The 27640-nt window shown below is 60.4% G+C and overlaps 1 protein-coding gene across 1 annotated transcript; it reads left to right on the top strand.

Annotated features, from left to right (window-relative positions):
• DHX37 (DEAH-box helicase 37) lies at positions 1–27520 on the top strand. Its single transcript, XM_040444094.1, has 27 exons — positions 1–208; positions 3497–3666; positions 6241–6353; positions 7762–8092; positions 9967–10115; positions 11178–11270; positions 12913–13009; positions 13875–13988; positions 14169–14270; positions 14515–14629; positions 15835–15930; positions 16115–16197; positions 16885–17035; positions 17641–17717; positions 18054–18286; positions 19518–19629; positions 20837–20943; positions 21030–21218; positions 22206–22330; positions 22506–22622; positions 23884–24056; positions 24733–24847; positions 24996–25133; positions 25324–25418; positions 25508–25581; positions 26795–26892; positions 27049–27520. Exons 1-27 carry the CDS (start codon positions 103–105, stop codon positions 27132–27134), a joined length of 3459 nt encoding a protein of 1152 aa, XP_040300028.1. The 5' UTR covers positions 1–102; the 3' UTR covers positions 27135–27520.
• Positions 27521–27640: the final 120 nt, after the last annotated feature.

Below are 27640 nucleotides of genomic sequence, written 5' to 3'. Positions count from 1 at the left end.
TCTCGCGGCCTGAGCCTGGGGCCTGGGAGGGAACCCACGTGGGCTGGGTATTGGGGTGCGCGGCTCCCGCAGCCAGCCGTTAACCCTGCCGGACCCAGCGCTATGGGGAAGCTGCGCCGGCGCTACAACGTCAAGGGGCGCCAGCAGGCGACCCCCGGCCCCTCGAAGGGCCCCCCGGAACCGCCCCCCGTCCTGCTGGAACTAGAGGGTAAGGCGTCCGGGACGGGGGCTGGGTTTCGGGGAGGGGCCGAAGGGCTCCGCGACTCTGGGGCGGGGGGCACCGGGAGGAACCTCCTCTCAGATGATCCGGGGAAGGGGAGACAGTGACACTATGGTTTTAACGGTGAATTTGGGACAGCCCCGGGGCTTGCTCCTCTATGGGAGTCCGGCCCTAGTTTATTACTTTCTAAAGTTTTTTTTAAGTAATCTCTGCACCCAGCGGTGGACTCGAACTGAGGACCTTAGCTGAGATCAAGAGTCGGGTGCTCTTCAGACTGAGCCGGCCAGGTGCCCCCACCCCTAGTTTAGTAGTATGGGGGAATGTGGGCAAGAAAATAAGGTAATTCCCTCTATGCCTATGGCTGTTTTGTAATCTCCTTGCCAGCGACCCCCGAATAAGTAAGTATGTTTAGCCCAGACCTGTCTGCTCAGCTCCAGGCTGCTTGACGTTTCTGCTCAGACTCCTTTTTAGTAGGAGCTGCCAGGACTTTAGGAGACATAAGGGAAGAGGAGATTTAAGGGAAAGAGAAAAAAAAAAAAAAAAAAAAGAATCTGCCCTGCTGAGCCTATCAGATGCTTGTGGGAGGAAACAGGCAAAAGCAGAAAGGTAAAATATACAGGATGTTGCGTGGGTATAAATACTAAGGAGAGATGCAGAACGGGTGTTTGGGTGGGTTGCAGTGTGACATCGGGTGGGCAGGGAAGGCCTCACTTAGATAAGGCGTTGAGTCAAGGCCCGAAGGCAGCCAGGATGGGCAGGATCCTGTAGGGTCCGTGGGGTGGGGTCATGGTGAGGACTGTGGCTGGGGCAGGGTTTAGAGCGCCTGGGGGACATAGGCTTATGCGGTAACAGCATCTCTGTGGCTGCTGCGTAGAGAAGCAGTAGAAGGTTAAGTAGAACCAGGGTGGTCGGTTAGGAGCTTGTTCATTCGTTCACGCAGGGAGCAGGTGAGCTGGTGGTGGTCAGGCTACGAGGAGCTCACGCTCACAGGATTTGCTGGCTGAGCTTGCACAAGAACACTGATGCCGAAAAGGACTCCCAGGCGCTGGGCCCAGCCGGTGGAGAAAAGGCAGGGTGGGCAGCTTGGGAGACCCAGAGCCATGTTTGGGATACGAGTGGTCTGGGGGTCCTGTTCCGTAACCCAGGCGGCCAGGGTAGGCAGGCAGGTGCTTGAGAGAGGCCGTTCCTGGGGGAGATGGCAGTTTGGAGTCATCTGTGAGTGGATGGGGTTTGTTCATTTCAAGTCCAGGCTGGATTAGCTCACTGAGGGGGTGAGTCCCGCCCTGGAGAAGGATATGGGGAGGAGAGCTCTGGGGCGTGTGGTTGTGGGCGCCGTGGAGGGGGACCCACCATCCGCATCAGATGTCCCCAAGGGGTCAGGGAGGGAGAGAGGGACCTCTGGATGTAACCAGGGAAGCTGTCCATGACCTGGATGGGGCCACTTGTGCAGGAGAGGTGAGATGAAGTGACTGAGTCCGTTCAGAGTTGTCTCGCAGGCTCCTGACAAGGATGTGGTCCCAGATCGGGCTCCCCCAGCTGAGTGCCCGTGCTCCCTGAGGTCCAGCCGAGTTAAACATCAGGAAACAGTGGGCCTAGGCTCTGGAGATGGACAGAGGGAGAGCAGGGCCGCTGGAAAGGCCTGTGTCCCTCGACCCACGGCCTGGCCTTCTGTTCTGCACTCTCGTTGGGCCTGAAAGGCAGCAAGGTTACCAGACAGAATTTTAGGGTGGGAATCTGGAGCCTAAATTCCCTCCTGAGAAGTCGCACGGATAGGCTGGGGGCTGACCAAACCGCCTAACATCTCCATGCCTCAGTTTTCTCATCTGTAAAACGGATCCAGGAGGAGCAGTCGTCCTACCCCCGTCGGAGTTTTGGAGGAGGTGATTGGAGCAGGGGGGGGCCTGAGGTCTCTTGGACCCAAAGATTGGGGAAGGTTCTTTCCCACCTCAGGACATCTCCGATTAATCCCCGCCTTCCTGAGGGGCCAAGAGGAGGCTTATAAAAACATCCATCACGTCGCCTGCCTTCTTCAAAGAGCCTTCCCCGACCACTGACCTAACATCGCCACCCCCTGCCTGATTTTTGTTTTTATCACTTCCCTTATTATTATTATTTTTTTTCTATAGTACTGTGGTTCTCAAATTTTTGGACCGAGGACCCTTTTACGTTCTTAAAAACCGAGGGTCCCAAAGTGCTTTTGTTGGTGTGGCTTCTATCCATCAAAACCAAGAAATTTTGAAACCAGTATATACGAGCACACGCTTTTTCAGCTGTGAGAGCAGCTACACGTCACACGATTTGGAGCCTCTGGAAAATGCTTGCTGTACGCTCTCTTTTTTTTTTTTTTTTTTCTTTCTCGCTTTTAATTCTGTTTTATGCGAGAATTGCACAATGGATCACTTGCATTGCTTAAAATTGTCTTGTTCTCAGGGGCGCCTGGGTGGCGCAGTCGGTTAAGCGTCCGACTTCAGCCAGGTCATGATCTCGCGGTCCGGGAGTTTGAGCCCCGCGTCGGGCTCTGGGCTGATGGCTCGGAGCCTGGAGCCTGTTTCCGACTCTGTGTCTCCCTCTCTCTCTGCCCCTCCCCCGTTCATGCTGTGTCTCTCTCTGTCCCAAAAATAAATAAATGTTGAAAAAAAAAAAAAAAGATAAAAGTAGGTATGGTACATGGGGCGCCTGGGTGGCTCAGTTGGTTAAGGGTCTGACTTCGGCTCAGGTCCTGATCGCACGGTTCGTGGGTTCCAGCCCCACGTCGGGTTCTGTGCTGACCGCTCAGAGCCTGGAGCCTGCTTCGGATTCTATTTCTCTGCCCTCCCCAGCTCGCGCTCTGCCCCCCCCCCAAAATTAATAAACATAAACAATTTAAAAAATATAAAAATGAAAATAGATATGGCACAAACTCAGTACTTAGTCCCCTGCGTGTCTGAGGAGGACGTTGTACCAGTGCTCTGAAAATAGTTTTGACCTCACAGGTCTGCCGAAAGCAGGCCACATTCTGAGCGGAGCACTGCTGTCCCGTGGCACCCGCTCTCCTCTGCCCTGACCGTTAGGGTGGAGGTGCCCTGACCCGCGTGGCGGGTGCTGGGTAGGCAAGCTGAGTGAACGGTGGTGGGCCCGCACCCCCGGTCCTGTGGGGGCGCTCAGGGGGCTCACACAGGGGTGGGGAGGCCACATGGAGCCGCCCCGCACCGAGCCGGTGGCGTTAATGTTGACCGTTACTTGGCCTCTGGAGTCTCCGGTCCCTGGGCCAGGGTTCAGGCATGTGTGTCTTTCCAGATCAGGGCACGCTGAAAGGAGTTGACGCAAGCAATGCGCTGGTTTTGCCGGGAAAGAAGAAAAAGAAGCCCAAGGCCCCTCCCCTGGCGAAGAAGGAGAAGAAGCCTCTGACCAAGAAAGAGCGGAAAATGCTGCAGAAGATCTTAGATCAGAAGGAGAAAAAGAGCCAGGTACGCCTGTTGTGGCAGGGTCTGCGCACGGCCCCCCAGACTGCGGAGGGATGGGGTCTGTGTCCCCCAACTTGATCTCTTCCTTGGGACCGTCCCGTAGAACTTTCCGGAATGCGGGGCGTGCTTTGTGTCTACGCAATCCCATACAGTAGTCACTAGGCGTGTGTGGCTAGCAAGGTTGAGGAATTGAATTCTTTATGTGATTTAATTAATTTAAATTTGAATGGCCTCCCCGTGGCCGGCCCTTGACTGACACGGAGCCGTCTCAGTCTGGGACAGACTGACGGGCCCAGGTTTGTTGAGGCCAGCTGTCAGCGCAGAGCCGGATGTGGGGCTCAAACCCACAAACTTGAGATCACGACCTGAGTCGAAATCAAGAGTTGGACCCTTAACCAACTGAGCCACCCAGGTGCCCCTCCCTTCGTACTTCTTTGCAGAACAAATTTTGTATTGGGAAATTCAAACCTCTACAGAAGCAGAGAACCTAGTGTAATGGGCTCGTGTGTCCTTGTCACCAGTGCCAGCGGCTGCCAGCCCAGAGTCCCCTCGTCATCCCTCCTGCTGGCCAGTTTCCCACCTCCGGGGTCAAAGCCTGGGAAGCATAAGTCTGTATTGGTGTCCGGGGCTGCTGAAACAGGACCGCAAACTGAGCAGCTTAGGATAGAGTTGTATTCTGTTGTGGTTCTGGAGGCCGGAGTCTGAAATCAAGGTGTCGGCAGGGCCTTGCTGCTTGTGAAGCCTCTAGGGGAGGGTCCACCAGCTTTGGGTGGCCCCCAGCGTTCTTGGCCTGTGGCCTCATCTGTCCAGTCTTGGCCCCTGTCTTCACGTGGCTGTCCTCTGTGTGTGTCTTGTAAGGACACTTGCCTTGGGATTTAGGACCCACCTGGATAATCCAGATCTCATCCCGAGATCTTTAACTTAATTACACTGAAGAGACCCTTTCTCCAAATAAGGTTGCATTCTGGGACAAGAGTTATCCTTTGAGAGGGCAGGACACCATTGTGTTTATACATAAACAGTTTCAATTGTATCTCTAAAATAAGGGCCATTTAGAATAACGGCAAGAGGGGCGTGAGCATCCGAGTTTGGCTCAGGTCATGATCTCACGGCCAGTGAGTTCAGGCCAGTGAGTTCGAGCCCCGCGTCGGGCTCTGTGCTGACAGCTCGGAACCTGGAGCCTGCTTCGGATTCTGTGTCTCCCTCTTTCTCTCTGCCCCTCCCCTGCTCGTGCTCTCTCTCTGTCTCTCAAAAATGAATAAATGTAAAAAAAAAAAAAAAATTTTTTTTTTTTTAAATAACCCGCAAGGCCATTAGCCCACCTAAATTTTTTAAAAATATCAACTTTCCCTAAATGGTCGAATTCCCAATTGTTTCATAAATGCTCCCCTAGCCCACCTATTTATTTTTCTTTCTCTCCTCCCCCCCCCCCCCCCCACCTTGTCATTTATTTGTTGAGAGAAATCAGGTTGCTTGTCTGCGGTTTCCCACAGTCTGCGTTTTTAAACCTTCATCTCTGTGGTGCAGTTAAACACACCTCTCTGCCTCCGAATGTCCTGGAAATGCTATTTGGATCTGAGGCAGGGATCCTCAGCTGGGACAAAACGTTCTCTGGCCCGCATTGCCTGCAGTGCAGAGACCGAGAAGCCCCAATCTGGAGACTTCCTGGGGTTCACATTTGACCTTCCACCAGGATCACCACACAGGGTCCCCTGCTCACAGCCCTGACACTCGGCCCCCGGAGCCCTTTCTGCAGGGAGGCTCACGGTCCGCGAGTGTGTCCTTTTAAAATCCTGTGCGGTGTTTTTTCTCACTGTTCTGTATGTGCTTTTTCCTCTCTTTGATTGCAAAATACGTAGATGGGAGCACATATAAAATGCACGTTTATAATTTCAAGAAGAAAAACTCCTGAATCGTTCCTCAGCGGAAAGAGGCCAACTGTCCCCGCCTCCACATGCTGCTTTCTAGAAGGTGGCACAGGGACCGCTTGCCATATCACACAAGAGCCTCCCCTCTGACACAGCGGGGGAGCCCCGCTTTGTACACATAAACCCTCCTTTATTATACGGTCTCCCGCGGATGGGCATCTGGATGGTGGAGAATTGCTTATGACACACAGTGATGCAGAGAGAGCCTTGGGGTAGACAGCCACCCCAGCTCACGTGAATGTAAGGCCCCCGGCCTGTGATGCACTTATAATTGGATGTTTGGTAAAAAAAAAAGCCTAGATGTTAGCGCAGCTGAAATCTGATGTACGGTCTCCCTTCCTTTTTTTTTTTTAATTTAATGTTTTAAGTGATCTCTTTTTATAATTCTTAAAATTTTTTTTTAAGTTTATCTTCGAGAGAGTGTGAGCAGGGGAGGGGCAGAGAGAGAGAATCCCAAGCAGGCTCCCTGCCGTCAGCACAGAGCCCGATGTGGGGTTCGAACTCACGAACCGCAAGATCACGACCTGAGCCCAAATCAACGGTCAGGCGCTTCACCAACTAAGCCCCCCGGGCACTCCCCAGGTCTCCCTTCCCTTCTGAAGAGAGGGTCGCCCTGCCACATGTCTGACACTGTCCTTTCCTTCCCCAGCGAGCGGAGATGCTACAGAAATTGAGTGAAGTCCAGGTCTCAGAAGCCGAGCTGAGACTCTTTTACACCACGTCCAAGCTGGGCACTGGGAACCGCATGTACCACGCCAAAGAGTGAGTCGGGTGCCCCTCCTGCCAGGGCCCCGGGGGCGGCCTCACAGGTCACCGAGCCTTCCGGGTTGAGCTTTAGGAGGAAAGACGCCTGCAGAGGCCCCCGTGCTAACACGCCTCCGCCGCGTGGGGGCCTGGGTGCTGCTGATTCCCGCCCACACGCAGACCTTCTCACTCATGCGGGGTCCCTCCCGCGTGACCCGTTCCTCCAGCTCTGGCCCAGACGATAGACGTTGCTTTCAGGTGATCAGGGATTCGGTTCAGCTTATTTCTGAGCGCAGAAGTGTGGCCTTCCGGGTGTTACAGGCTTGGTCCCTTCTGGAAGCTGGAGAAGCTGTTCCTCCCCTCTCCCCCGGCTTCGGGTGGCTGCCGGCCGTCCTGGGGGTTCCTGCCTTGTAGATGTGACGCCGCGGTCCCCGTCTCCGCTGTGTCTCCCGGCATGTCTCTCTGTCTTCCGTGGCCTTCCTCTGTGTCCGTGTCTTTTCTTTTAAGGACACCCAGGCATGGACGCCCTCATTTCACCTGAATTACACTTGCAAAGACCCTGTTTCCAAGAAGGTCACGTTCTGAGTCTCTGGATGTGAATTCTAGGGAGACACTGTTCAACCCGATACCACCCACATTCCAAGATTCAGACCGCAGGAGTCGGGGTGCACCTGGGTGCGCTGAGCATCTGACTCTTGATTTGGGCTTTGGGACCGAGCCCTGCATTAGGCTCTGCTCTGAGCTTGAAGCTTAAGATCGTCCCTCTCCCCCCCCTCCTGCCTCCCTCTCTCCCTCTCCAATAAATAAACATTAAAAAAGAAAAGTTGATCTCATATTAAAATCCAGGTTCCCGCCTGGTCCTGTGCCACACCAGATGGCACTCTCACAGGGCAGCTGACCCTTAGATGGAGCCCATGTGCCTACCCGCCCCCCCCCCCCCCCCGCCACAGACCCACGGGACACGGCCGTCTTACCGTCAGCCTGCTCCCTGTAGGCCTTGTGCATTTATGGCTGCTCTGAGTGCAGACTGTCCCAGGCTCTCCTCTAGGCCCCGGGGATGGAGAGTACACGCAAGTAAAATAAGAAGTAAGCTTCCCTTAAGACGCCTGCGTTCTCATCATGGGGAGATGGGCAGTAATCAAACAAGTACATACGTATCTCGTGCTGGGAAGCACTAGGCACAAAGTAATGCAGGGAAAGAGGATGGAGGCAGATGGGAGAGTCTCCCTGATGGGTGACATTTGAGTGAAGTGAGGGAGCGCTTCTGCATAGGGAGCGGGAACAGCATGTGCAAAGGCCCTGAGGTGGGAGGGGGGGGGTGTCCTTTGAATCCCGGCTTCTGAGGGGTGTGTCGCGACACAGAGCTGCCTCAGGTCGACCGGCCCATCCTAGGGCTTTCGTGCCTGACTTCTGGCTGTGCTGGCAGGAGGTCTGACGAGATCGAAGCCCAGGGGCAGAAGATCAGCAGCCTCAGCGGGGCCCATCGGAAGCGCCCCCGCGAGGAGGCAGAAGATGAGTCATCCGAGTCCTCGGTGGAGTCTGAGCCTGATGAGGCCCCTGCCGCCGAGCCCGTGGAGGAGGCTGGTGCGGGGCCGCCGCCAGCTCCACCGGGGGCGGGGGCCGGGGGCCCCGGCTCCAGCGGCCGGCCCTCTCTGGCCGCGACGTCGTCGGTACCTCCCGCAGCAGCCCCCACCGTGGCCAGGCCCCCAGCGAAGCCCGCCGTCTTCATCCCTGTGAACCGCTCCCCCGAAGTGCAGGTTTGCTGCTCCGTGTCTGCGACGGGCTCTGAGGCTAGCATGGTGGGGGTTTGGGGGTGCAGGGGCGGGGGGGCGTCCTGTGCCTCGAGCGGGTGGGATCCCTCCCATGTGCCGGTGTCCTCGCCCAGAACGGGAGCAACTGTGCCTTCCTGTAGGGTCGGCGTGGAGACGTGGGCGGGTGTGTGTGTGCATGAGCCGACTGCAGGCCCGGCACGGGGTGGGGGGGGGAGGGCAGCAGACAGCGCCCCCGCTGTTGTGAACGGAGGAGGCTGGGTGCCAGGAAGGGGGAGAGCAGGAGGGCCTGGGCAGGCATCTGGGGCAGGAGCTGGGAGACCAGCAGGAGCGGAGGAGAGGGGGCTGTCCCACACTGAGAACAGCAGGAGCTAAGGCCCTGAGGCAGGAGGCCTCCTGGGTCCTAGCGGGGCTGTGGCAGACCGCACACTGTGTTGTAGAAACCGGAGGGATGCGCGACCAGCTCCTTTCTTGTAATGAAAAAAAAAAAAAAAAAAGAACAGAAAATATCAGCACAGCGTTCTAAGTAAGCATCAGAACTGTTGATTGAAACCGGGATTTCAGTTCGTGTGCTCGGGTATAATTGGGGCGAGCTGACGGCTCTGAGGAACCACCCGGTGTGCCCCTGGGTTCATGCTACAAAGATTTGCTCGTCGGTGCCATCACATGGCTGCTGCTGGTGTGAGAATCTCTTCACTCGGTCCCTGCGGGCCCTGGGCTGCCCCCGCTTCAGCCCCTTTCTTTCTCCGTGGCTTTTCTCCACACGTGTTCCTAAGCCATTACGACAGGTCAACCACCTGTTTTGATTAAGTGACATCATATCACTCGTCTCCCTGCACTTTGATTGCTTGGTCAAGTCAGTTTCGCGTTTCTGAGATTTATTCGTCCGTGTCGGTGCGGTAACCGAAGTCCCCCTTATTCTGGGTGGTTTTCCCCCCGCTGCTCTCGAGTATTCCGGCGTGTGACTAGAGCACAGGGCACGTATTCTTGCGAGCATTCTTCACATGCACGCAACTTCCTCTCGGGCAGTGTCGGCAAACTGTAGGTCACAGCCGCGACCGGGTCACGAGATGACCAGCACTCTTGGTTTTGAAACAAAATGAAGTAGAATAGAGACGGAACAGAATGTTTTCAATCCGCACTTAGCATCCTTCGCGTAATGAAGGTGTGAGCCGTGGGTCGTAAAACTTCTGCAGTATATGATAACGGGGGCTGGGGGCTCCGCCCCCCTCGCGGTCAGAAATCCACGTGCAGCTTTTGACTCCCCCCAAACTTAACGACTAATAGCGTACTGTTGACCGGAAGGCTCAGAACACAAAACAGTTGGTTCGTACGTGGTTTGTATGTCATGTGTGTCATATGTTTTCTGTATCCTTAAAATAAAAGTAAGCTAGAGAAGGAAGATGTTACTGGGGAAATCGTAAGGAAGAGAAAACATTTATAGCCTTGTACTTTTTTTTTTAAGTAATCTCTGCAGCCTCCATGTGTCTTGAACTCACGACCGCGAGATCATGCACTACTGACTGAGCCAGCCTGGCGCCCCTAGTCCCGTACTGTACCGAAAACAGTCCATGCGTGAGGAAGCAGAGCCCCGCAGTTGTTCAGGGGCCGGCTTTGCGTGCTGGGCTGTCCCCGAGGATGCCTGCTTTGGCACGGGAGGACCCCCCTGCCGTCTCTGTCCCCTGTAGCTGGGCCTCACTGGCTTTGCTAGGAGGGCTCACGGCATCCACATGCCCACGGCCACCTTTATAGAAACCACGTCACCCTTCGCAGTCTCGCCGATCCCCTCTGCCGTTCTGCGGGGCAGCCCCCCCCCCCCCCCCCCACCGATTCCCCGGGCACTGACTTCCTCTCTTCGCCAGGAAGAACGGCTAAAGCTCCCAATTCTTGCTGAAGAGCAAGTGATCATGGAGGCGGTGGCCGAGCACCCCATCGTCATCGTGTGTGGTGAGACCGGCAGCGGGAAGACCACGCAGGTGCCACAGTTTCTCTACGAAGCAGGCTACACCAGGTGGGGGCTGGGGGCTGGCCCCTCGGGCGACCCCCGAAAGTTACTATGAGTGGGAGCTCCCAGGGCCCTAATCCAGGCTCCGCCGTTGGTATGCTGTGTGGCTTTGGGCAAGCTGCTTAACTTCTCTGGGCCTTGGTGTCCTCCCACAGTCGTTGCACCTACTTCACACGGGTGTCGTGTGCACGAAATGAGAGACTTTGTGTAGAAGGCTTAGATCAGCCCCTGTCACGTGGGGCGGTGTGTTTGTGAATGTCGCCTCCTGTTGGCACTTTTGACCCGGGTGTGTCACAGGTCCCCAAGACCACCCCGGGTTCATTGATTTGCGAGGAAGGCTCACGGGACCCAGCGTGTAGTTGTACATGTGAGTGCGATTTCTTAGAGCAAAAGAACACGAAACGCGATCGGCAGAGGGGAGAGGTGCACGGGGTGAAGTCTGGGAGAACCGGGCACAGGCTTTCCGAGCCCTTTCCCGGGAGAGTCACACGGAAGCAGTCCGTGTAAAGAGCTGTCACCAGACGAGCCGAGTAGAAACTGAGCGCCCAGGGTGTCTGTTGGGGTCGGACCCCCTCTCCCTGGCACCTCCCCAAGTCCCAGGCGCCCAGAAGGAAAGCCGGTGGTCAGGATGAACCACGTTGTTGGTACAAACAGTCCAGGCACGGAGAGCCCCCCCTTATCAGGATCGGGAACCCACTGGAAATTCGGATCCCAGACACCAGCCACCCCCGACCCAGTAAGCAGACCTTTCTAAGGGGACCGGCCGCGGGCTTCTGTGCTGCCTGTCGTCCACCGTCCCCTTGGCAGGTCCTGTGACTTGCAGAGCACTTGCTCCAGGCCAGCTCCAGCCCAGCCTCCCGTCCGCAGCTGGTTGCTTTCCCTTCCACTGTGACTCCCACGGCGTCTGTGTGCGGACCGCCAGGCTGTCCCCTTTTGCTGTCAGGCGGTGCCTTGTCACCTCTAGGGAGGGCCACTCTGTACGTGGAGTCCTGACGGGGAACCGTGTGTGACCGTGGGACTGACAGGTGGGCCCGAGCACTGCTGATGTGTCTTCTCTCCCTCCCACAGCGACGACAGCATCATCGGCATCACAGAGCCCCGCCGCGTGGCTGCTGTGGCCATGTCCCAGCGGGTGGCCAAGGAGATGAATCTGTCACAGCGGTGAGGGCTCTGCGTCCTGGAGGAGGGAAGGGGGTGGTCCCCCGGCTTGGCCCCGGGCGCGCTGTCCAGGAGGAGCAGAGCAGCCTCGTGGGCGCTGTCCGTCTCCAGGGTGCTGGGTGGGAGTGTTGCTTCTGCGTCCGAGCGGAGGGGCTCCTCCCGCAAGAGGGCTTCCGCCCTCTGGACGGCAGGACCTTCCTGGGGAGGGGCCACAGGGCAAGGATGAGCCCGCCAGGCCCTCGGGCTCACTCCGTGCCCAGTGCCCCGAGGAGACCGTGGCCCTTTCTGGGGCTCGAGGGCGGAGCAGAGTGGCAGGTGGCCAGACGCAGGCAGGCAGTGATTACTGCTTGCCATGGTCCGGTAGTTCTGTCTAGGCAGGGGTCCCGAGTTCGGGTCCCCTGCGGGCGGCGAGGCTTTAGGACTCGATGTGGAAAACCGAACAAAGCAGGCAGAGCGCCCGCTTGAGGGTGGCTGGGGCCGTGTTCATACCGCACGTGCCTGGGCCTCGGCCCGCACCGGGGCATCCAGGTTTGAGGGGGTAGCATGTCTACTGGGCCTAAAATTGAGAAAGTCTCTTCATCTGCCCTCTCTCTGAATATTTACTGAGCGGCACCTGCTGTGGGCTGGCCCGGCCCCGGGTCTCACAGGGTGAGCAAGACAGAACGGCCCGCCCTCCTGGGACTGGCGTGTGGGTCGGGGAGGCTTGTTGCGTGCGCGTGTTGTGGGGGCAGGGTGCCCCCAGCGTGTTTCCTGTGGATTGTTCCAGACAGTCACAGGCACAGACAAGCAACCGTGGGCATCTCTGTATTTCTCCTCTTCGACTTGTATGTAAACGATTCATATTGTTCACCCCTTCTGAATCTTTCCCGTTGTATTTGATGGTATGTGTTGAAAATAATACATACAAAGCTGTCCTTTTTGGTCACCATTTTTAACTTTTTTAAGGGAATGTTTATTTTGAGAGAGAGAGGGAGAGCAGGAGAGGGGCAGAGAGAAGGAGAGAGAGAATCCTAGGCAGGACCCACGCTGTCAGCGCAGAGCCCGACGCGGGGCGCGATCACACAAACCGCGACATCGTGACCTGAGCCGAAATGAAGAGTCGGACACTTAACTGACTGAGCCACCCAGGCGCCCCCTCGTTAACTTTTTGTGGAAGCTTTTAAGCACACACGAAAGTAGAAAGCGTAGCGAACGAGCCCCCGTGGACCCGAAACCCAGTTCGGTGATGGTCAGCTGGTGGCCAACTTGGTTCTGACCGTGTGCTCTGCACCCCAGGGGTGCAGAGCTGCTCTTGGAGAATTGCTTCCTCGGGGTTTCTCTGTTGGGCTGAAAGATCAAGGCTGTATTTCATTTCTGTGCGAGAAGACGCTAGAACAACTTCAGCGCCCTCACCGTGACCGAAACCCTGTGATACGCCGGAGGGCCCTTTGGCCCCCGTTGTCTCTCTTCTGAACAGTTGTTCACCGTTGGTCGTTCAAATTGCGCTCCGACCGAGGTCCGCGTTCAGTCGACCCGTTTTTCAGAGGGCGGTGACGGCCCCTCCGCGTCACGCTGGCGACGGGCCTCTGCCGTCCGCCTCCGTGTGGCCACGTGGCTGCAACCGGTCGGGACCTTACCTGCCCTGAGCCGGAGTCTGTCCCTGCAGGGTCGTCTCCTATCAGATCCGATACGAGGGCAACGTGACCGAAGAGACCAGGATCAAGTTCATGACAGATGGTGTGTTGCTCAAGGAGATCCAGAAGGTTGGTTGATGGTCTCGTCTCCGGACGCAAGGCCAGCGAGCGTGGGGCGGGCAGCTCGAGCGCTTGTCATGCCACCCGCTGGCACGGCAGCACTGTGTCACCTTGGGCAAGTTCCTTCCCCTCTCTGAGCCTCGTCTTCTTGATCTGCAAGCCGGTACCTTCCTCACGCGGTTGTTTTGAAGCAGAAGTTGTACGACGCGTGAACGCGCCTCAGCGTAGCGCCTTGTAGGTGCTTGTTACGCGGGAGCTCGTGTCGTTAGGATTTGGTTCACAGACTTTGTGCCTCGGCCACACGCGTGTTGCTCCTTGCTGGCTGTGTGGCGTCCACCTGGGCAGAGGTGACGCCTGCCCCCTCTGCCATGAGGCCGGCCAGGGTCACCCAGGGAGGTGGCTGTGAATGTGGCTCCGGTGTGGTTGACTGCGGCTCCTCTCTGTGTGGGAGACGCTGTCCCAGTGTCCTCGGTCCTACCCACCACCCCCTCGTTCCCTTGCCCTGCCTGTCCTCTCTGCTCTACAGGCGTCTGGATTTGGTAGCTCGCCTCTAATAAATGGTAGCTGCCCTTTCTCCAGCAATTTCTCTGCCAGGCACCAGCCCCCAAGCTGCGTACTTTACAGATGGCGTTTGTCACGGAAACCTCCCTGTGACCCCGTGAAGTGGGTCCTGTCGCCCCGTTTTACAGATGGAAAACAGACACGGGGAGGTGAAATAACTTGCCTGAGGTCACAAACCAGGACCCCCCGGGCCGGTGCTCCCGGATCCGTGCCAGCTGTGAAGGGGGCTCCTGGAGCGGGAATTCTGGGGTGTGAGTGATGCCGGAGTGGCTCGGGCCCAGGCTGGCGGGCCTCACCACGCCCCCCTCCCCAGGACTTCCTGCTGCGGAGGTACAAGGTGGTGCTCATTGACGAAGCCCACGAGAGGAGCGTGTACACGGACATCCTCATCGGCCTCCTGTCCCGCATCGTGTCTCTCCGGGCGAAGGTAGGGCGGCGGGGTGGCGGGGGTCAGGTGAGACAGGGTCTCCTGAGCACGGGGTCCCCCGGGCCCAGGGGCAGGGCTGTGACTCTCGGTGTGAGCGGCCCCCCTGTGATTCCTCCCCCTTGGAATCCTGGGTCTGGCCGTGTTACCCTTCCGTCCGTCACCCCGTCTGCCCTCCCGCAGAGGCACCTGCCGCTGAAGCTGGTCATCATGTCGGCCACGCTGCGGGTGGAGGACTTCACGCAGAACCAGCGGCTCTTCGCCCGGCCGCCCCCCGTCATCAAGGTAGCGCCTGGGTCGGCGTCTCGGGCCGGCGAGGGGGGAGCGGGGCCCGTCAGCTCCTGCAGCGGGATGCCTGGTCTCGAGGCCGCTCCCGCAAGGCCCCGCTCTGCTGGTGGAGGCCGAGACCGGGAGGCCTTGGGGAGCTGCTCGCGCCGAGCGGAGAGCTCTGGGGTCGCAGGGGCCAGGGACGGGGGAGGCACCGAGCTCAGCCCACCGCCCCCGGTGCCTCTGTGGGCGTGTGTCCCAGGTGGAGTCCAGGCAGTTCCCAGTGACGGTGCATTTCAACAAGCGGACGCCGCTGGAAGACTACAGTGGCGAGTGCTTCCGGAAGGTCTGCAAAATCCACCGCATGCTGCCTCCAGGTGAGGCCCTGGCGGCGGGCGAGGCCGGGTCTCCCCTCCGGACCCCAGGCCCCACCTCCCCGCGCTGGCTCTTTCCTGCTGGTGGAACGTACACGAGTTGGACCATTTGAACCGTTTTTAAGTGTATAATCCGGAGGCGTTTAGCGCCTTCCCAAGCGCAGGCTCCCCTTGCTTGCTCGCTTTGCTTGATCGTACTTCGCGGCTTCTGCACTTTGACGAGTTAGGGTTCGTGGCGATCCTGCGTCAAGCCAGCCGATCGGGCCGCTTTTCCGACAGCACTTGCTCCCTTCAGCGTCCGTGTCACGCGCTGGTGATTTCCACGGTATTTCAGACTCTCCCCTTGTACGTTTCCAGTGATCTGTGAGCAGCGGTCACCACTCCCGAGAGCTCCGGTGACGGTTAGCAGTTTTTAGCGATATTTTAAATTGAGGCATCCGCGGTGTCTTTTTAGACAGTGACGCCATCGCGCGCTTAGTAGGTTACAGCATAGCGTAAGCGTAACTTCCGTGTGCACAGGGCACCCCAGCAACAACTGTGACGCTCGCTTGCGTCACTCATTGTGACACTCGCTTCTCGGTGGTCCGGGACCAGACCCGCGGCATCTCTGAGGTGTGCCCGTGCTGTGCGGCCGTCCCCACCATCCACAAGGGAAACTCTGTCCCCGTTAAACACTAACTCTCCATCCCCCTGTCCTGGCCCCTCCCCCCGTTCTGCTTTCTGTCCCGACGCATTTGTCTATTCCGGACATTCTGTACAGACGGACTCGTTCGATGTGTGGGTTTTGTGCCTGGCTTCTTTCACGTAGTATTGCTTTTTTGGGGTTCGTCTGTGTGTTTTCTGCCGTGTGGACGGACCACGCTCTGGTTGTCTGTCCACCAGCTGACGGACACTTGGATTGTTCCATCTCTTGGCTGTTGTCAATGGAGCTGCCGTGGGTATCTGGGGACAGGTCTTGGGTTGCGTCCCTCTTTCCCGGTCTCCGGGGCTAATGCCCACGAGTGGAACAGCCAGGTCGTGCAGGGGCTCTGTCCAGCTCTCTGTCACACGTCCTCTGTGTGGGGGGCAGCTGCCGCTGCACGTCTCTGTGGCTGAGTCCTGCCGTGACTGGCTCTTCCTCACGCCCAGCTCCTGGCAGGTGGTAGTTGCTAAGTAGATGTTTGCTCCGAGAATGACCGGGTAGCCGAGGGATCCGGTTCTTTTTGCAGGGGGCATCCTGGTGTTCCTGACAGGGCAGGCAGAGGTGCACGCGCTGTGCCGCAGGCTGAGGAGAGCCTTCCCACACGCCAGACGCAGGCCTCCAGGTACCGTGGCGGCACTGGGCCCCGAGAGCCTCCCTGTATGAGAGCCGGCGCCTCGCCCGCCCTGCCGTTCCCCAATAAATGGCCAGCAGTGCGGTGGCCTTACTCTGGACGGTGAAGAACAGAGCCCTGGTAACCCGCGTGTGGCCTCGAGACATGTCCCTGCTGAATCTGCTCCTTCTTACAGAAAAGGAAGATCAGGAAGATTCAGTAGAGGAAGTGCGGAAGTTTAAGAAGTCAAGGACGAGAGCGAGGAAGGCCCGGGCAGCGGTATGTAGAGGCTCGTGGGCGCCTGGGGACTCTGAAGTCCCAGTGGCCCCATGGCACGTAGATGCCAATGTAATTAAAACGAAATAAAAATAAGGTTGTTTTAATCAAATTCTGTCAGACGCATTTCAGGTGCTCAGTAGCCACCTGGGGCTGCTGGCAACCGTGCTGGGTCCAGAACGTTCCTACCGTGGAAGAGAGTTCTGTTGGGTGGTGCTGCCCTAGAGGCCTCAGGGTGGGCTGTGATTTGAAGGTTCCCTGTGCTGTGGGCCAGGAAGAAGTTTCTGGAAGGCCAGCCCTGAGGCCAGGAAGAAGCTTCTGGAAGGCTGGCCGTGAGGTTCTGAGCAGGGCTTGTGAGAATGTCTGGGAGGGCAGGCAGAGCAAGGGTGCGGAGTCCCACACAATGTCGTTGTGGCTCCGGGGGCGACGGCGTCCTTACTGGGGGGTCACTTGCCCCCGCCCGCTGCGTTTTGGACCTGCCTGGCGGCGTCGTAAGTCCAAGTGTCGACTGGTCCTCACGGCAGCCCGTTGAGACAAGCTCTGCGGTCGTGCCGGCGTTGAGGCAAGGAAGCAGGCAGAATGGTTGTGAGGGCTCACGGGCAGTGCTGGGCCTCGTTCTCGGACGTGCTCGTCTTTCCTGCCTGTGACCATGTCTCCTGCAGCTGGGGTTCTGCTGTCTTCTTTGTCTAGACGTTGCCGCAGATCAGTCTGGACAGCTACTCGGTGTTGCCTGCAGGCGAAGGCGACGAGGACAGGGAGGCGGAAATGGACGACGAGGAGGAGGAGGAGGCCCTGGGCTCCGACCTTGACCTGGACTTGGGGGACGACGGGGCAGACGGAGGTGTGCCCTGGGCAGGGCCCCTGCTCGCGCTTCCTGGGTCATTCACTCGGCAGGGGTCTGCAGGGCGCCCGCGGTGTGCCAGGCCCCGTGGTTAGGCCCAGACTTGTCGGTCTGGAGCTCAAGAGGGCCGGGCTTTGTGGCCACCTTGCGCCTGCTGTTTGCTGACTTGCTGTAGCTGCCTGCAGACAGACCCTCCGATGTCCGTAGTGTCGACTGTGATGGGCATGCCACCCCCCGGCTCAGCTTTGCTGGGTAAAGGCGGGCCTCAGGGCTGGCTGGGGGGGCTGCCCGGTCCCAGGGCCCCCTGTACGGAGATGGGCCCACGGCCTTGTGGGAGCCCCGGGGGCACCCAGCCGGCGGTAGGGCTCGTGGCCAGATCCTTCCCAGCAGACTCTCCAGCGGGGTGGGCGTCCCCCCCCTTGGAGGAGGGTCGTGGGGCCTGAAGAGCCTCCAGGAGCCTCTCAGACTCAGCCCACACTGTGCTGGTCTGGGGGGGCGGGGGGCGGCTCCTGGTAGCGAGTGCAACAGGTAGGGGGACGCGGGGCAGCCTGAGGTGGGCTCCCGCGGGTGGCGGGGAGTACCAGCCGGCCCTGCTTTCCGTGCAGGTGCACAGCCGGATGCGTCGCTGCCCCTCCACGTGCTCCCGCTGTACTCCCTGCTGGCTCCAGAGAAGCAGGCGCAGGTAACTGTGTGGGCTCCTCCTGGCCTCTTGGGGACGCCTCCTAGGGGCACTGAGATAGGGGCAGGTCAGGCCCGGGGCTGTCCTCCTCCTCAGCAGTTAGGTCAGCGCCCCCAGATGGGAGAGGGTGTTGGGATCTCCTTGGAGAACAGGAACGGGTACCTGCGTTTGCGCTGAGCAGTGTCGCGGCCAGAGGCAAGGGGAGGGCTCGTCCACCTCGCCACCCGTGGGCCCCCCCAACCTGGCCGATTTCTCTGGGGTCAAGAGCCCCACGTGTCTGTGCCACCAGCTCTTTCCTGACTCCGGTGTTTTCCGGCCTCTGCTCCCTGACAACCCCAGGTCTTCCAGCCTCCCCCGGAAGGGACACGGCTGTGCGTCGTGGCCACCAACGTGGCCGAGACGTCCCTCACCATCCCGGGCATCAAGTACGTGGTGGACTGTGGGAAAGTGAAGAGGCGTCACTATGACCGCGTCACTGGCGTGTCCTCCTTCCGAGTCACCTGGGTGTCACAGGCCTCAGCCGATCAGCGGGCGGGCCGAGCGGGCCGGACGGAGCCAGGCCACTGCTACAGGTGGGACTCCCCTGGCCTCTCCAGTGACGTTGGGGGTCCCTCTGCGGCAGCCACCACTGAGGAGCAAGGAAGGGGGCCCCCGCCCCAGTCTGCAGCGAGTGCCGTGTCCCCCTGGGGACGGTCCTAGGGGTGCTGTGCAAGCCCTTGTTGGCTCTCAAGCACTCAACGTGCTTTCTTTATTCTGACCCTTGAGCGATACTTATTTCTAGCTGTTTTGTTTTCGGTTTATCTTGTTACGGGTTTGCGGAGGTACCGTTAACGTACCGGAACTTTGACAGTTTTGAAGCGTGCGCTTCTCTGGTATTGGGTGTTCTCAGAACCGTGCAGCAGTCCCCCAGTCCGTCCCAGACGTCGTCACCCCAAAAGAAGCCCCCATCCGTTAGGCGCTTTCCTCCCCTTCCCGTCCCCTTGCTCGGACTGGTGTTTCTGCTTCCCCTGGGTCTCTCCCTGGGGGGGGGGGGGGGGGTTGCTGGGTCACATAGTCACTCTTGTGCCTTCTGGGGCCCGTCAAGCGTCTTCCGCAGCGGCTGCCCCACTCTGATGTTCCCAGCAGCCGTGCTCGCAGGTTCCCGTCTCCCCACATTCTCGCCAACGTTTGTTCCTTTCCGTTTTTTTAGACCTGCAAATGTGCGTGGCCACTCGCTGTGCACTTGCTTTGCGTTTCCCCGATGGTCTTGAGTGTCTTTTCGTGTGCTGTTGGCCGTTTGTCTGTGTTCTTGGGAGGAGCGTTTGTTCGTTTCTTTTGCTTATTTCTTTAACGGGGTTCTTTTTCCTTTATCGTTGAGTCGTAAAAGTTCTTTACCTAATCTGCATATTAGCTCTGTGTCAGAGGCGTCATTGGCGAATATCTTTCCCGTCTGTGTTTTGTTATGGTTATTCGATCACTTTATAGCTGGGTTTTTTGGGGTGTGTTTGACATGTTTTAAATCACGAGAAAAAGAAATTGGGAACCTGTGTAGAGAAAGCTAGTAAGGAGCGACAGTAGTCTCGGGGACTGTGTGCCAGGCACCGGTCTCCCTGCATGTGTGGCTTCGGACATCTGTGCCCCAGCCCCGGTGAGTCCCCTGCTGGCTTGGCCTGTCCGGCAGGAGAGGGAAAGAGGCACGAGGAGGGTCAGTGCCGGCCCTCGTAAGCGTCCTGGTTGAAATCCAGTGCCCGGTAGTTCGGTGGAGCTGCTCTTTTATTTATTTATAAAATGATGGTGTTCTCTCTGGTGCTTCCTCCCCCCCAGGCTCTATTCATCTGCGGTTTTCGGTGACTTTGAGCCGTTTCCTCCTCCTGAAATCACCCGGAGGCCGGTTGAAGACTTGATCCTTCAGATGAAAGCCCTCAACATTGAGAAGGTCAGTGGCGGCCCCCGGCCCTGCCAGCACCCCGCCGAGCCCCCAGCCCCCGCTGAGCCCCCAGCCCCCGCCTGGGCCAGCTCCTGAGATGCAGGGGACCCAGGAGCGGAGCCCCGTGGTGCCGGCCCAGCCACCCGGAGTGCTCTCGTGGGACGCCGTATCCACACGTGCCGCTGGGCCCTCCCACCTCTCGAGGCACCGCTTCCCCCGGGGCTGCACCCCTGGAGCACCCGGGGAACGAGTGCCTGGGACGGAAGCCACACAGGGAAGGCCTGCCCACTGCACAGAGACCTGTCACTGTCCTTGGGGCTCACAGAACGTTCTGTTGACACGGTCCTCACATGGCACCTGTCCGGGGGTCACCTGCCTTTCTGCTGCTCCACAACACAAAGGGTTGTGCAGAGAGAGAGAGAAAGAGAGGGAGACCCTGGACCCATTAGTCCTTTCCCGTTCCTTCCACCCTGACCCCCAGGGCAACTGTGCACCAGCTTTCTGTCCCCGTGGCTTTGTCTGTTTTGGACGTTTCGTATAAAAGGGATCATTCGCGTAAACATCCTCGGGGGTCACCCACGCGGTGGCATGTGTCAGTACTTCGTTCCTCTGTACGGCTGAGTATCACTCCGTCGTAGGGCCGGGCCGCGTCCTGTCTGTCCCACTGTCGTCGGGCGCCTGGGGCATCTCCACCTCTGGCTGCTACACACAGAGCCGCTGTGAACGCGGCCGTGTACGGATTTGTTAGAACACTGGTTTTGAGTTGGTCACGCTTTCTCAGGTGCCCCCGTCCCCGAGCCCGGTCTGTCTGTCCCCTCCCTCACCCTTTTATTGCGTGAGGACGTCTGTTCCCGTTCACTTAATGCATTTGCTCTGGTTGAAGGGGCCCCGTGGAGGCGGAGCCCTTATCTGGTGCTTTCTCTGTCTCTGTTGCCAAGAACAGCCCCTAGGATGCACAGGGTGCTCAGTGGATGCACACGTGAGGTGCTCGGTCTGTGCTTTTGAGTCCGTGGGTTGTGTGAACGAGGGGGTCCCCCCGGCACACCGCGCTGGAGTGTGCCTGGGGCTACTTCCTGCGTGCCCGGGGCTGTGCGCGGTGTCCGGACTGGTGCGGGAGGCGCCGTCCCCTGCCAGGCCAGGCCCTGCTGCCCCTTGTGGCCACCATGCCTGCTTCTCCACGTCTCACCGCTGCCCCTGCCGTGTCTCCCATGCCCAGGTCATCAACTTCCCCTTTCCAACCCCTCCCTCCGCGGAGGCCCTCGTCGCCGCCGAGGAGCTGCTGGTGGCGCTGGGTGCCCTGCAGGCGCCCCAGAAGACAGAAAGGTAGGCGGGGCTGGGGGTGGGGGGAGCAGCGAGCCCCAGGGCCGCTTAGCCGTGCCCCCCACCCACCGCACACCTCCGTCCTCCAGGGTGAAGCAGCTGCAGAGGTCCCGGCTGAGCTGCCCCATCACCGCGCTGGGCAGGACCATGGCCACGTTCCCCGTGGCGCCCCGCTACGCCAAGATGCTGGCGCTGAGCAGACAACACGGCTGCCTGCCCTACGCCATCACCCTCGTGGCTGCCATGACGGTTCGGGAGCTGTTCGAGGAGCTGGACAGGTGGGCCTGCGGGGGCTGCCCTCCGGGGGTGGGGGGCGACTGGCGTGTGGGGTGGCCTCGTGCTAGCTCGGGGCCTCCCTGAGCCGGCAGCGCTCCGTCCCGGTTCCATCCCGGCAGAGCTCTGCCTTCGCAGAACTTCCGGGGCAGCGCAGACGTCGAAGGTCGGTTGTGTGACGGCCAGCCCGCCAGGGTTCGGCTCTTCCTCTGCCACTTGCGGGCTGTGTGGCCTTGGGGAGACGACTTCACCTCTCTGTGAAGAGAGGGGGAAAGTGGGGATGAGGCCTTAATAACAGTTGAGCTGTCGTTAGGGTTAAAGTAGCGGACGCGAGGGGCGCCTGGGTGGCTCAGTCCGTTAAGCGTCCGACTTCGGCTCACGTCATGATGTTGTGGTTTGTGAGTTCGAGCCCCGCTCCGGGCTCTGGGCTGACGGCTCGGAGCCTGGAGCCTGCTTCGGATTCTGTGTCTCCCTCTCTCTCTGCCCCTCCCCTGCTCGCGCTCTGTCTCTCTCTGTCTCAAGATAAATCAAAACATTTTAAAAAAGAAAATAAAAATAAAGCAGCGGACGCGAGCAAAGCGCTCCAAACCGGGCCTGCCGGGTGCCTTAACCTGCATGTCCGCTCTTCAGGCCAGGGAGCCAGGAGGGTAATTGATCCAGGCCACGCTCGATGGTGGTCACAGCAGGGTTCAGGCTCTTGTCGCTTGTGAGCAGCTTGGCAACATGCGACGTCACTCCTTTGTTGGATCCTTTCTTTGTATCAGTCCCTAGACGCGGACTGGTCGGGTCAGGAAGCAGGCGTGTGTGTCATCTCGTGGGCTGCTGGCAGAGAATTTTGATTCTGGGACCTCAGTTATGTTCGGCGGCGGCCCCACCAGGCATTTCCTCTGCCCCTGAGCCTCCCAGCCTGCCCTGATTAACTAATGCGTTCCCTGCCCCTGCGGCCCGGAGGGCGGCCGGGCCAGTAACCCAGGTGGTACTTATGTTGGCAGACCGGCCACCAGTGACGAGGAGCTCGCCAGGCTGAAGGGCAAGCGGGCCCGGGTGGCCCAGATGAAAAGGATCTGGGCCGGGCAAGGCGCCTCTCTCCAGCTCGGGGACGTCATGGTGCTGCTGGGTGCGTGCCCGGTGCGGCGTGGAGGGGTCGGGGGCAGGCGGGCCTGGGCGGGGTTCCGGGGTGGGGGGAGGGGACAGGTGGGGGGTCGGGGGCAGGCGGGCCTGGGTGGGGTTCCGGGGGGAGGGGACAGGCGGGCCTGGGCGGGGCAGCAAGCGAGCGCCCGCCTCCTCCGCAGGTGCCGTGGGAGCCTGTGAGTACTCCGGCTGCTCGCCCCAGTTCTGCGAGGCCAACGGGCTTCGGTACAAGGCCATGATGGAGATCCGGCGCCTGCGGGGCCAGCTGACCACCGCAGGTACCACCACCCCCCCCCCCCCCAACGCCAGCCTCCCGTTCTCAGACAGCACGCGGCAGAGAACTTGACCGTTTTGAGGTTTCAGGTTGTTTTGGGCGACACCAGCCACGTACAGTCAATCCCCGTTACCCACGGATTCCACGTTTGCAAACCCACCTGCTTCCCGAGACTTCAACCCAAACCAGTACTGGGTGCTTCCCGGGCGTGCGCGCCAGCGGGGGAGTAACGTGCACACTGGTTCCCATCAGCCTGTCTGTCCCTCGGTCTCCTCCTTTCCTTAGTGACATTCCTCTTGTCACCCTCTGCCCCTCACTGCTCACCATACCCCCTTCTCAGCGGCCCCTGTGCCCCCCCCACAGTCTCACTCTGGGGCTCCCCAGTCCTTGCTCCATGGCCAAGTGGAGAGCCCCTTTTTGCGAGTCGGGGAGCAGCCCCCCACTTTCTGCCCCTGGGCTGAGCCGGCAGAGACCAGACCTGTGTGAGGCCGCGTCGGGAGGCGGGGGCTCCAGGCACAGAGGCTGCCGGGCTTCTGTGTTCTGTGCTTGGGGCCTGTTTGTTTCCTGTTTTTCCCCTTTGTTCTCTTTCTTCACCTCCAACGACATCCGTTTTGCCGAAGGCTTTGTAGAGCAGCAGGTTTACGGGGCAAATCTCAGAGCAGAAACAGTCCAGTCTGCGCCCACCTTCCTTCCTGGTCCTCATCCCCTGGTTCTCCACCCTGCCGCGTCCCCCTCCGAGGTGCAGGGCCCGAAACCCCCATCCCCTCTCTCGCCCTGCCAGGTACCCCCACAGCTTCAGACCCCCCTCCTCTGGTGCGGAAGCGTGAGGCCTCGCCTCGTGTCAGGCCTGCCTCAGCAGCACCCCCTGCAGGAGCTCGAGAGGAGATGATCTCGCCCTACCGTGCACGCTTGGGGGGGTGACCCGTTCACGGGTCCCTTCCGGGCACATGTGCTCCGACACAGAGCCCATCGGGGAAGTCGCGTGCAGGCCGAGCAGGGTCTCCCTTGGTGCCTCACTCTGCTGCCCACTAAGGCACTGGGGTCTTGTCCTAAGGGGAGGAGGCCGTGGATTTGGGGCAGGCAGCTGGTTGTGTCCTGCTGAGGACACCCCGGCAACCTCGGTGGAGAAGAGCCCCGGCAAGCAGGTGACTGAGTCGGGAGCTTCACGCCGAGGGGCCTGAGGCCTTCCAGAAGGTCAGGGCGGAGGCAGCCCCGGGCCTCGCCGTCCCCACCACTGCCGTCCTCACACCCGGCTCTCCCCGCAGTCAATACCGTGTGCCCCGAGGCCGGGCTCTTCGTGGACCCCAAGATGCAGCCACCTTCCGAGAGCCAGGTGACCTACCTGCGGCAGATCGTGGTGGCCGGCCTGGGCGACCACCTGGCCCGCAGGGTCCAGAGCGAGGACCTGCTGGACGACAAGTGGAAGAACGCCTACAGGGTCAGCCTCGGGAAGCGTGCGGGCGGGTCGCTGCGCCAGGCTGCCCTCCGCACTGCCCTCCCCACCCCCACCCGTCCCCCTCTGGGAAAGCCCCCGCCAAGGATCGGGGTGGGGTCACGGCGGGCTCCCATCTTCCTTTGGGCCTTGGCGTTGCCCCCGCTGCATTTTTGTAGCAGCTGAATTGAGAGAGAAGTCACACACCGTACAATTCACCGTCTCGAGGTGTGCAGTCTGGAGGTGTTTAGTCTGGTCGCCCAGCGATGCAACCGTCCCCACAGCTGATTCCGGGACACATTCGGCGTCCCCAAAAGACGCGCGTGCCCGCTAGCAGCGGCCCCTCGTTCTCTCCTGATCTCCCCACCCCTAACCCGCTCTGTGTCTGTGCCGGACTCTTGGTGCTGGCGGAGGCGACCGGTACGAGGCGCTTTGTGCCTTCTGTCGCTTGGCATCTCATCGTTGAGGTTCATCCGGGTGCTGGCACGGGTCGGTGCAGCATCCGCGGGGCGGATCCGCCACGCGCACGGCTCCGTGGACAGACGCACGGAGAGCCACGCCGGCGGCTGGCGGAACGCTCTCCTGTTCTCTGGGCTGAGCGTGGGATCCGGTTCACACGGGTCAGTCTCAGCTGCTGTGCGCGCGTCTCCTGGTCTCACGCCCGCTCGCCGTGTCTCCGCAGACGCCTCTCCTCGATGACCCCATCTTCATCCACCCCAGTTCCGTCCTTTTCAGAGAACTCCCTGAATTTGTGGTCTACCAGGAAATCGTGGAGACGACCAAGATGTACATGAAAGGTAGCCAGGCCGGTGGCCGGCCCCTCGCCTGGCCCACCGCGGCTCTGCTGAGCTGTGTCACCGGGACCCTGTCGGGGGAGAACCCGGGAGGCCCTCCTGTGCGGAAGTGCCCGCTGCGACCCCCGGCCCTTCTCTTCCTGGCCCGCAGGCGTCTCGGCCGTGGAGGTCCAGTGGATCCCAGCCCTGCTGCCTTCCTACTGCCAGTTCGACAAGCCCCTGGAGACGCCGCCCCCTGCCTACTGCCCCGAGAAGGGGCGGGTCCAGTGCCACCGGGCCAGCGTGTTCTGTGAGTTGGGGCGACCTGCCACCGGTCCTGGTGGACACGTGGCCACACACCACGTGCCCTGGAAGCGTGTGGCGCGGGCAGTGTGGCCTCAGCCTTCGTCTTTGGTGGGTGGGCCCGAGGGCTCGGGGCCAGGACGAGGGGCCTGTGGGAACCCATCCCGATCTCTCGCTCACGGGCCCCTGCCCTCCAGACCGTGTCGGCTGGCCGCTCCCCGCGGTCCAGGTGGATTTTCCGGAGGGCGTTGACTGCTACAAGCACTTCGCCCGGTTTCTGCTGGAAGGGCAGGTAGGCGGCCCGGCGGCTCCCCCCGGCCCCTGGTGTCGTGGGCAGAAGGGGAGCCGGACCCCTCACCCTGTCCTGTGCTGTCTCCTCAGGTCTTCCCTCAGCTGGCCTCACACCGGGGCTGTTTGCTGTCCAGTCCTGGCACGATGCTAAAGACGTGGGCCAGGTACGGGCTTGCCCGGGAGCGTCAGGTGGCAAGGGGAGCGGGACAGCCGGGACAGATCACCGCCCACCAACCGAGAGGCTTAAGACGACGGAAATGTGTTTCTCGTGGCCGTGGAGGCCGGAGGTTGGAAGTCAAGGCGTCTGCAGGGCTGTGCTCCCTTTGAAGGCTCTGGTGGGGTCCTTCCTGTCTCTTCCAGCTCCTGGTGCGTCCAGGCGTCCCTTGGCCTGTGACCACATCGCCCCCGTGTCTGCCTCTGTTTTCACGTGGCTGGCCCTCTCGGCCTCTGTGGCTTCTCTTCTCATAAGGACACCAGTCGTCGGATCTAGGGCCCGCCCCCAATCAGTACGACCTCCCCTTAAGTAATCGTACCCGCAAAGATTCTCTTCAAATAAGGTCACGGTCTGCGGTTTGGGGGAGACCCTGGTCCGCCCATCGTGAGGCTCCAGGCATCAGCAGGGAGCATCCTGGGGGCTGCCTGCCCGCTGAGCACAGACCCGCCTCCCTCCCATCAGCCTGCTCCTCCCTTCTGCTCTCTTCCTGCTCGTGGCCCCCACTGCCTTCCCAAGACTGGCGTCCCAGACGGCGCAGGGGGCCAAACACATACGAAGCAGACAGGCGTGCCCACGCCCCGGCATTCCCGGGGACTCTGGGTAGGGGCAGGGGGCCGGGTGCCCCCTACCCCTCTGCCAGCCAAGTCATTCGCTCGGCAGACAGTTGTGAGCACCAGCTGTGTGCCAGGCACGTTCGCGTGCTGGGGCACGGGCACAACCCCGCCCCCTGTGGGGATGTCGCGGTGCGGGGAGGCCAACACTGAGACCCAACGTGACTAGTAAAGATGGCGTGTGGGGACCGGGCGACAGAGGGACAGAGCAGCACGTTGGGGATGAGCGTCTGCGGGGCTGGGGTTGGTCGGGGGAGCCTGACTGGGCAGATGGAGATGAGGTGATGCTGGGAGCGGGGATGCGGAGGAAGGTTCCAGGTGGGAGGAACAGCCCGCGTGGGAGTGAGGAGAGCCAGGCTACTGGATGAGGGTGTGAGAGGAGAGGCGGTCGGTGGGGCGCCAGGGTCTAGACCCTCCTCTCCGGCCAACACCGCGAGCACGACAGAGGGAGACCCTTCACCGGCCTCGGTCAGGCTGGCCTGGCGGGAGCGCCTGCCCCTTCGCACAGCTTCCAGGCGGGGTGACGCCACAGCGTGCGTCCCCCACCTGCAGGCTGCAGCCCAGGACAGAGAGCCTCCTGAGAGCCCTCGCTGCCGAGCGCGCCAGCTGCCGAGACGCCTTGCTCGCCGCTTGGAAGAAAAACCCCAAATGTGAGTTCCCCCGGGGCGAGTGACCCGTGGCCAGGGGGTTGGGAGCGGACAGGCGGGGACCCACCGAGGCAAGCCGGGGTCGGTGGGCGGAGCTGCCCCGGCAGGCAGCCGGGTCCAGAGCCACCCTGACGCCAACCCCCCTCCTGCTTCCCGCAGACCTGCTGACCGAATACTGCCAGTGGCTCCCGCAGGCCATGCACGCCGCCGTCGAGAAGGCCTGGCCCCCTGCCTGCGACCACTGACCTGAGGCCTGGCTGCAAGGCCAAGCACTTGTCTGGAGACCCAGGAGGCTGGCAGCGGCCACCCTGATAGGCGGGCTGCTCCCAGGAGGCGGGCCGAGCCCCCAGGAACCCTCTCTCCTCTCGGACACGGGATGTCTGGACACAGCTCGCTGCTGTCCTGGGCAGTCTGACGTGGGCGGCTTCTTAGAACTGTTTATTCCGTAGGGGGGTAATGGTGTCTTCTCACACGCTGCTCTGTGGACTACATTAGTCCCTTGTGGGGCGGCAGCCTGGAGGGCGGAGTGGAGCGGCGGGGAGAGGGAGGGTGCGCGCGGGCCCTTCCCAGCGGGCTGGGCGCTCCCTCGCCGGGTTTGGTGCTGTAATAAATCTCACCCGTGAGAACAACTGCGGGGGAGTCGAGTGAGTCTCTGAATGCGAGGGTGGTCGGAAACTAGTCTGGGTGGGGGCTCACCCAGGTGTTCACTATGCCTGTAGGGGGTGTTGATTCCTTCCTTCAGCCGGATATT

The sequence above is a fragment of the Herpailurus yagouaroundi genome, unplaced genomic scaffold (assembly GCF_014898765.1).
Source record: "Herpailurus yagouaroundi ecotype Mexico unplaced genomic scaffold, PumYag 191, whole genome shotgun sequence".
Lineage (NCBI taxonomy): Eukaryota > Metazoa > Chordata > Mammalia > Carnivora > Felidae > Herpailurus > Herpailurus yagouaroundi.
The sequence above is the reverse complement of the archived record's forward strand: the minus strand, read 5'-3'. Positions and strand labels throughout refer to the sequence as shown.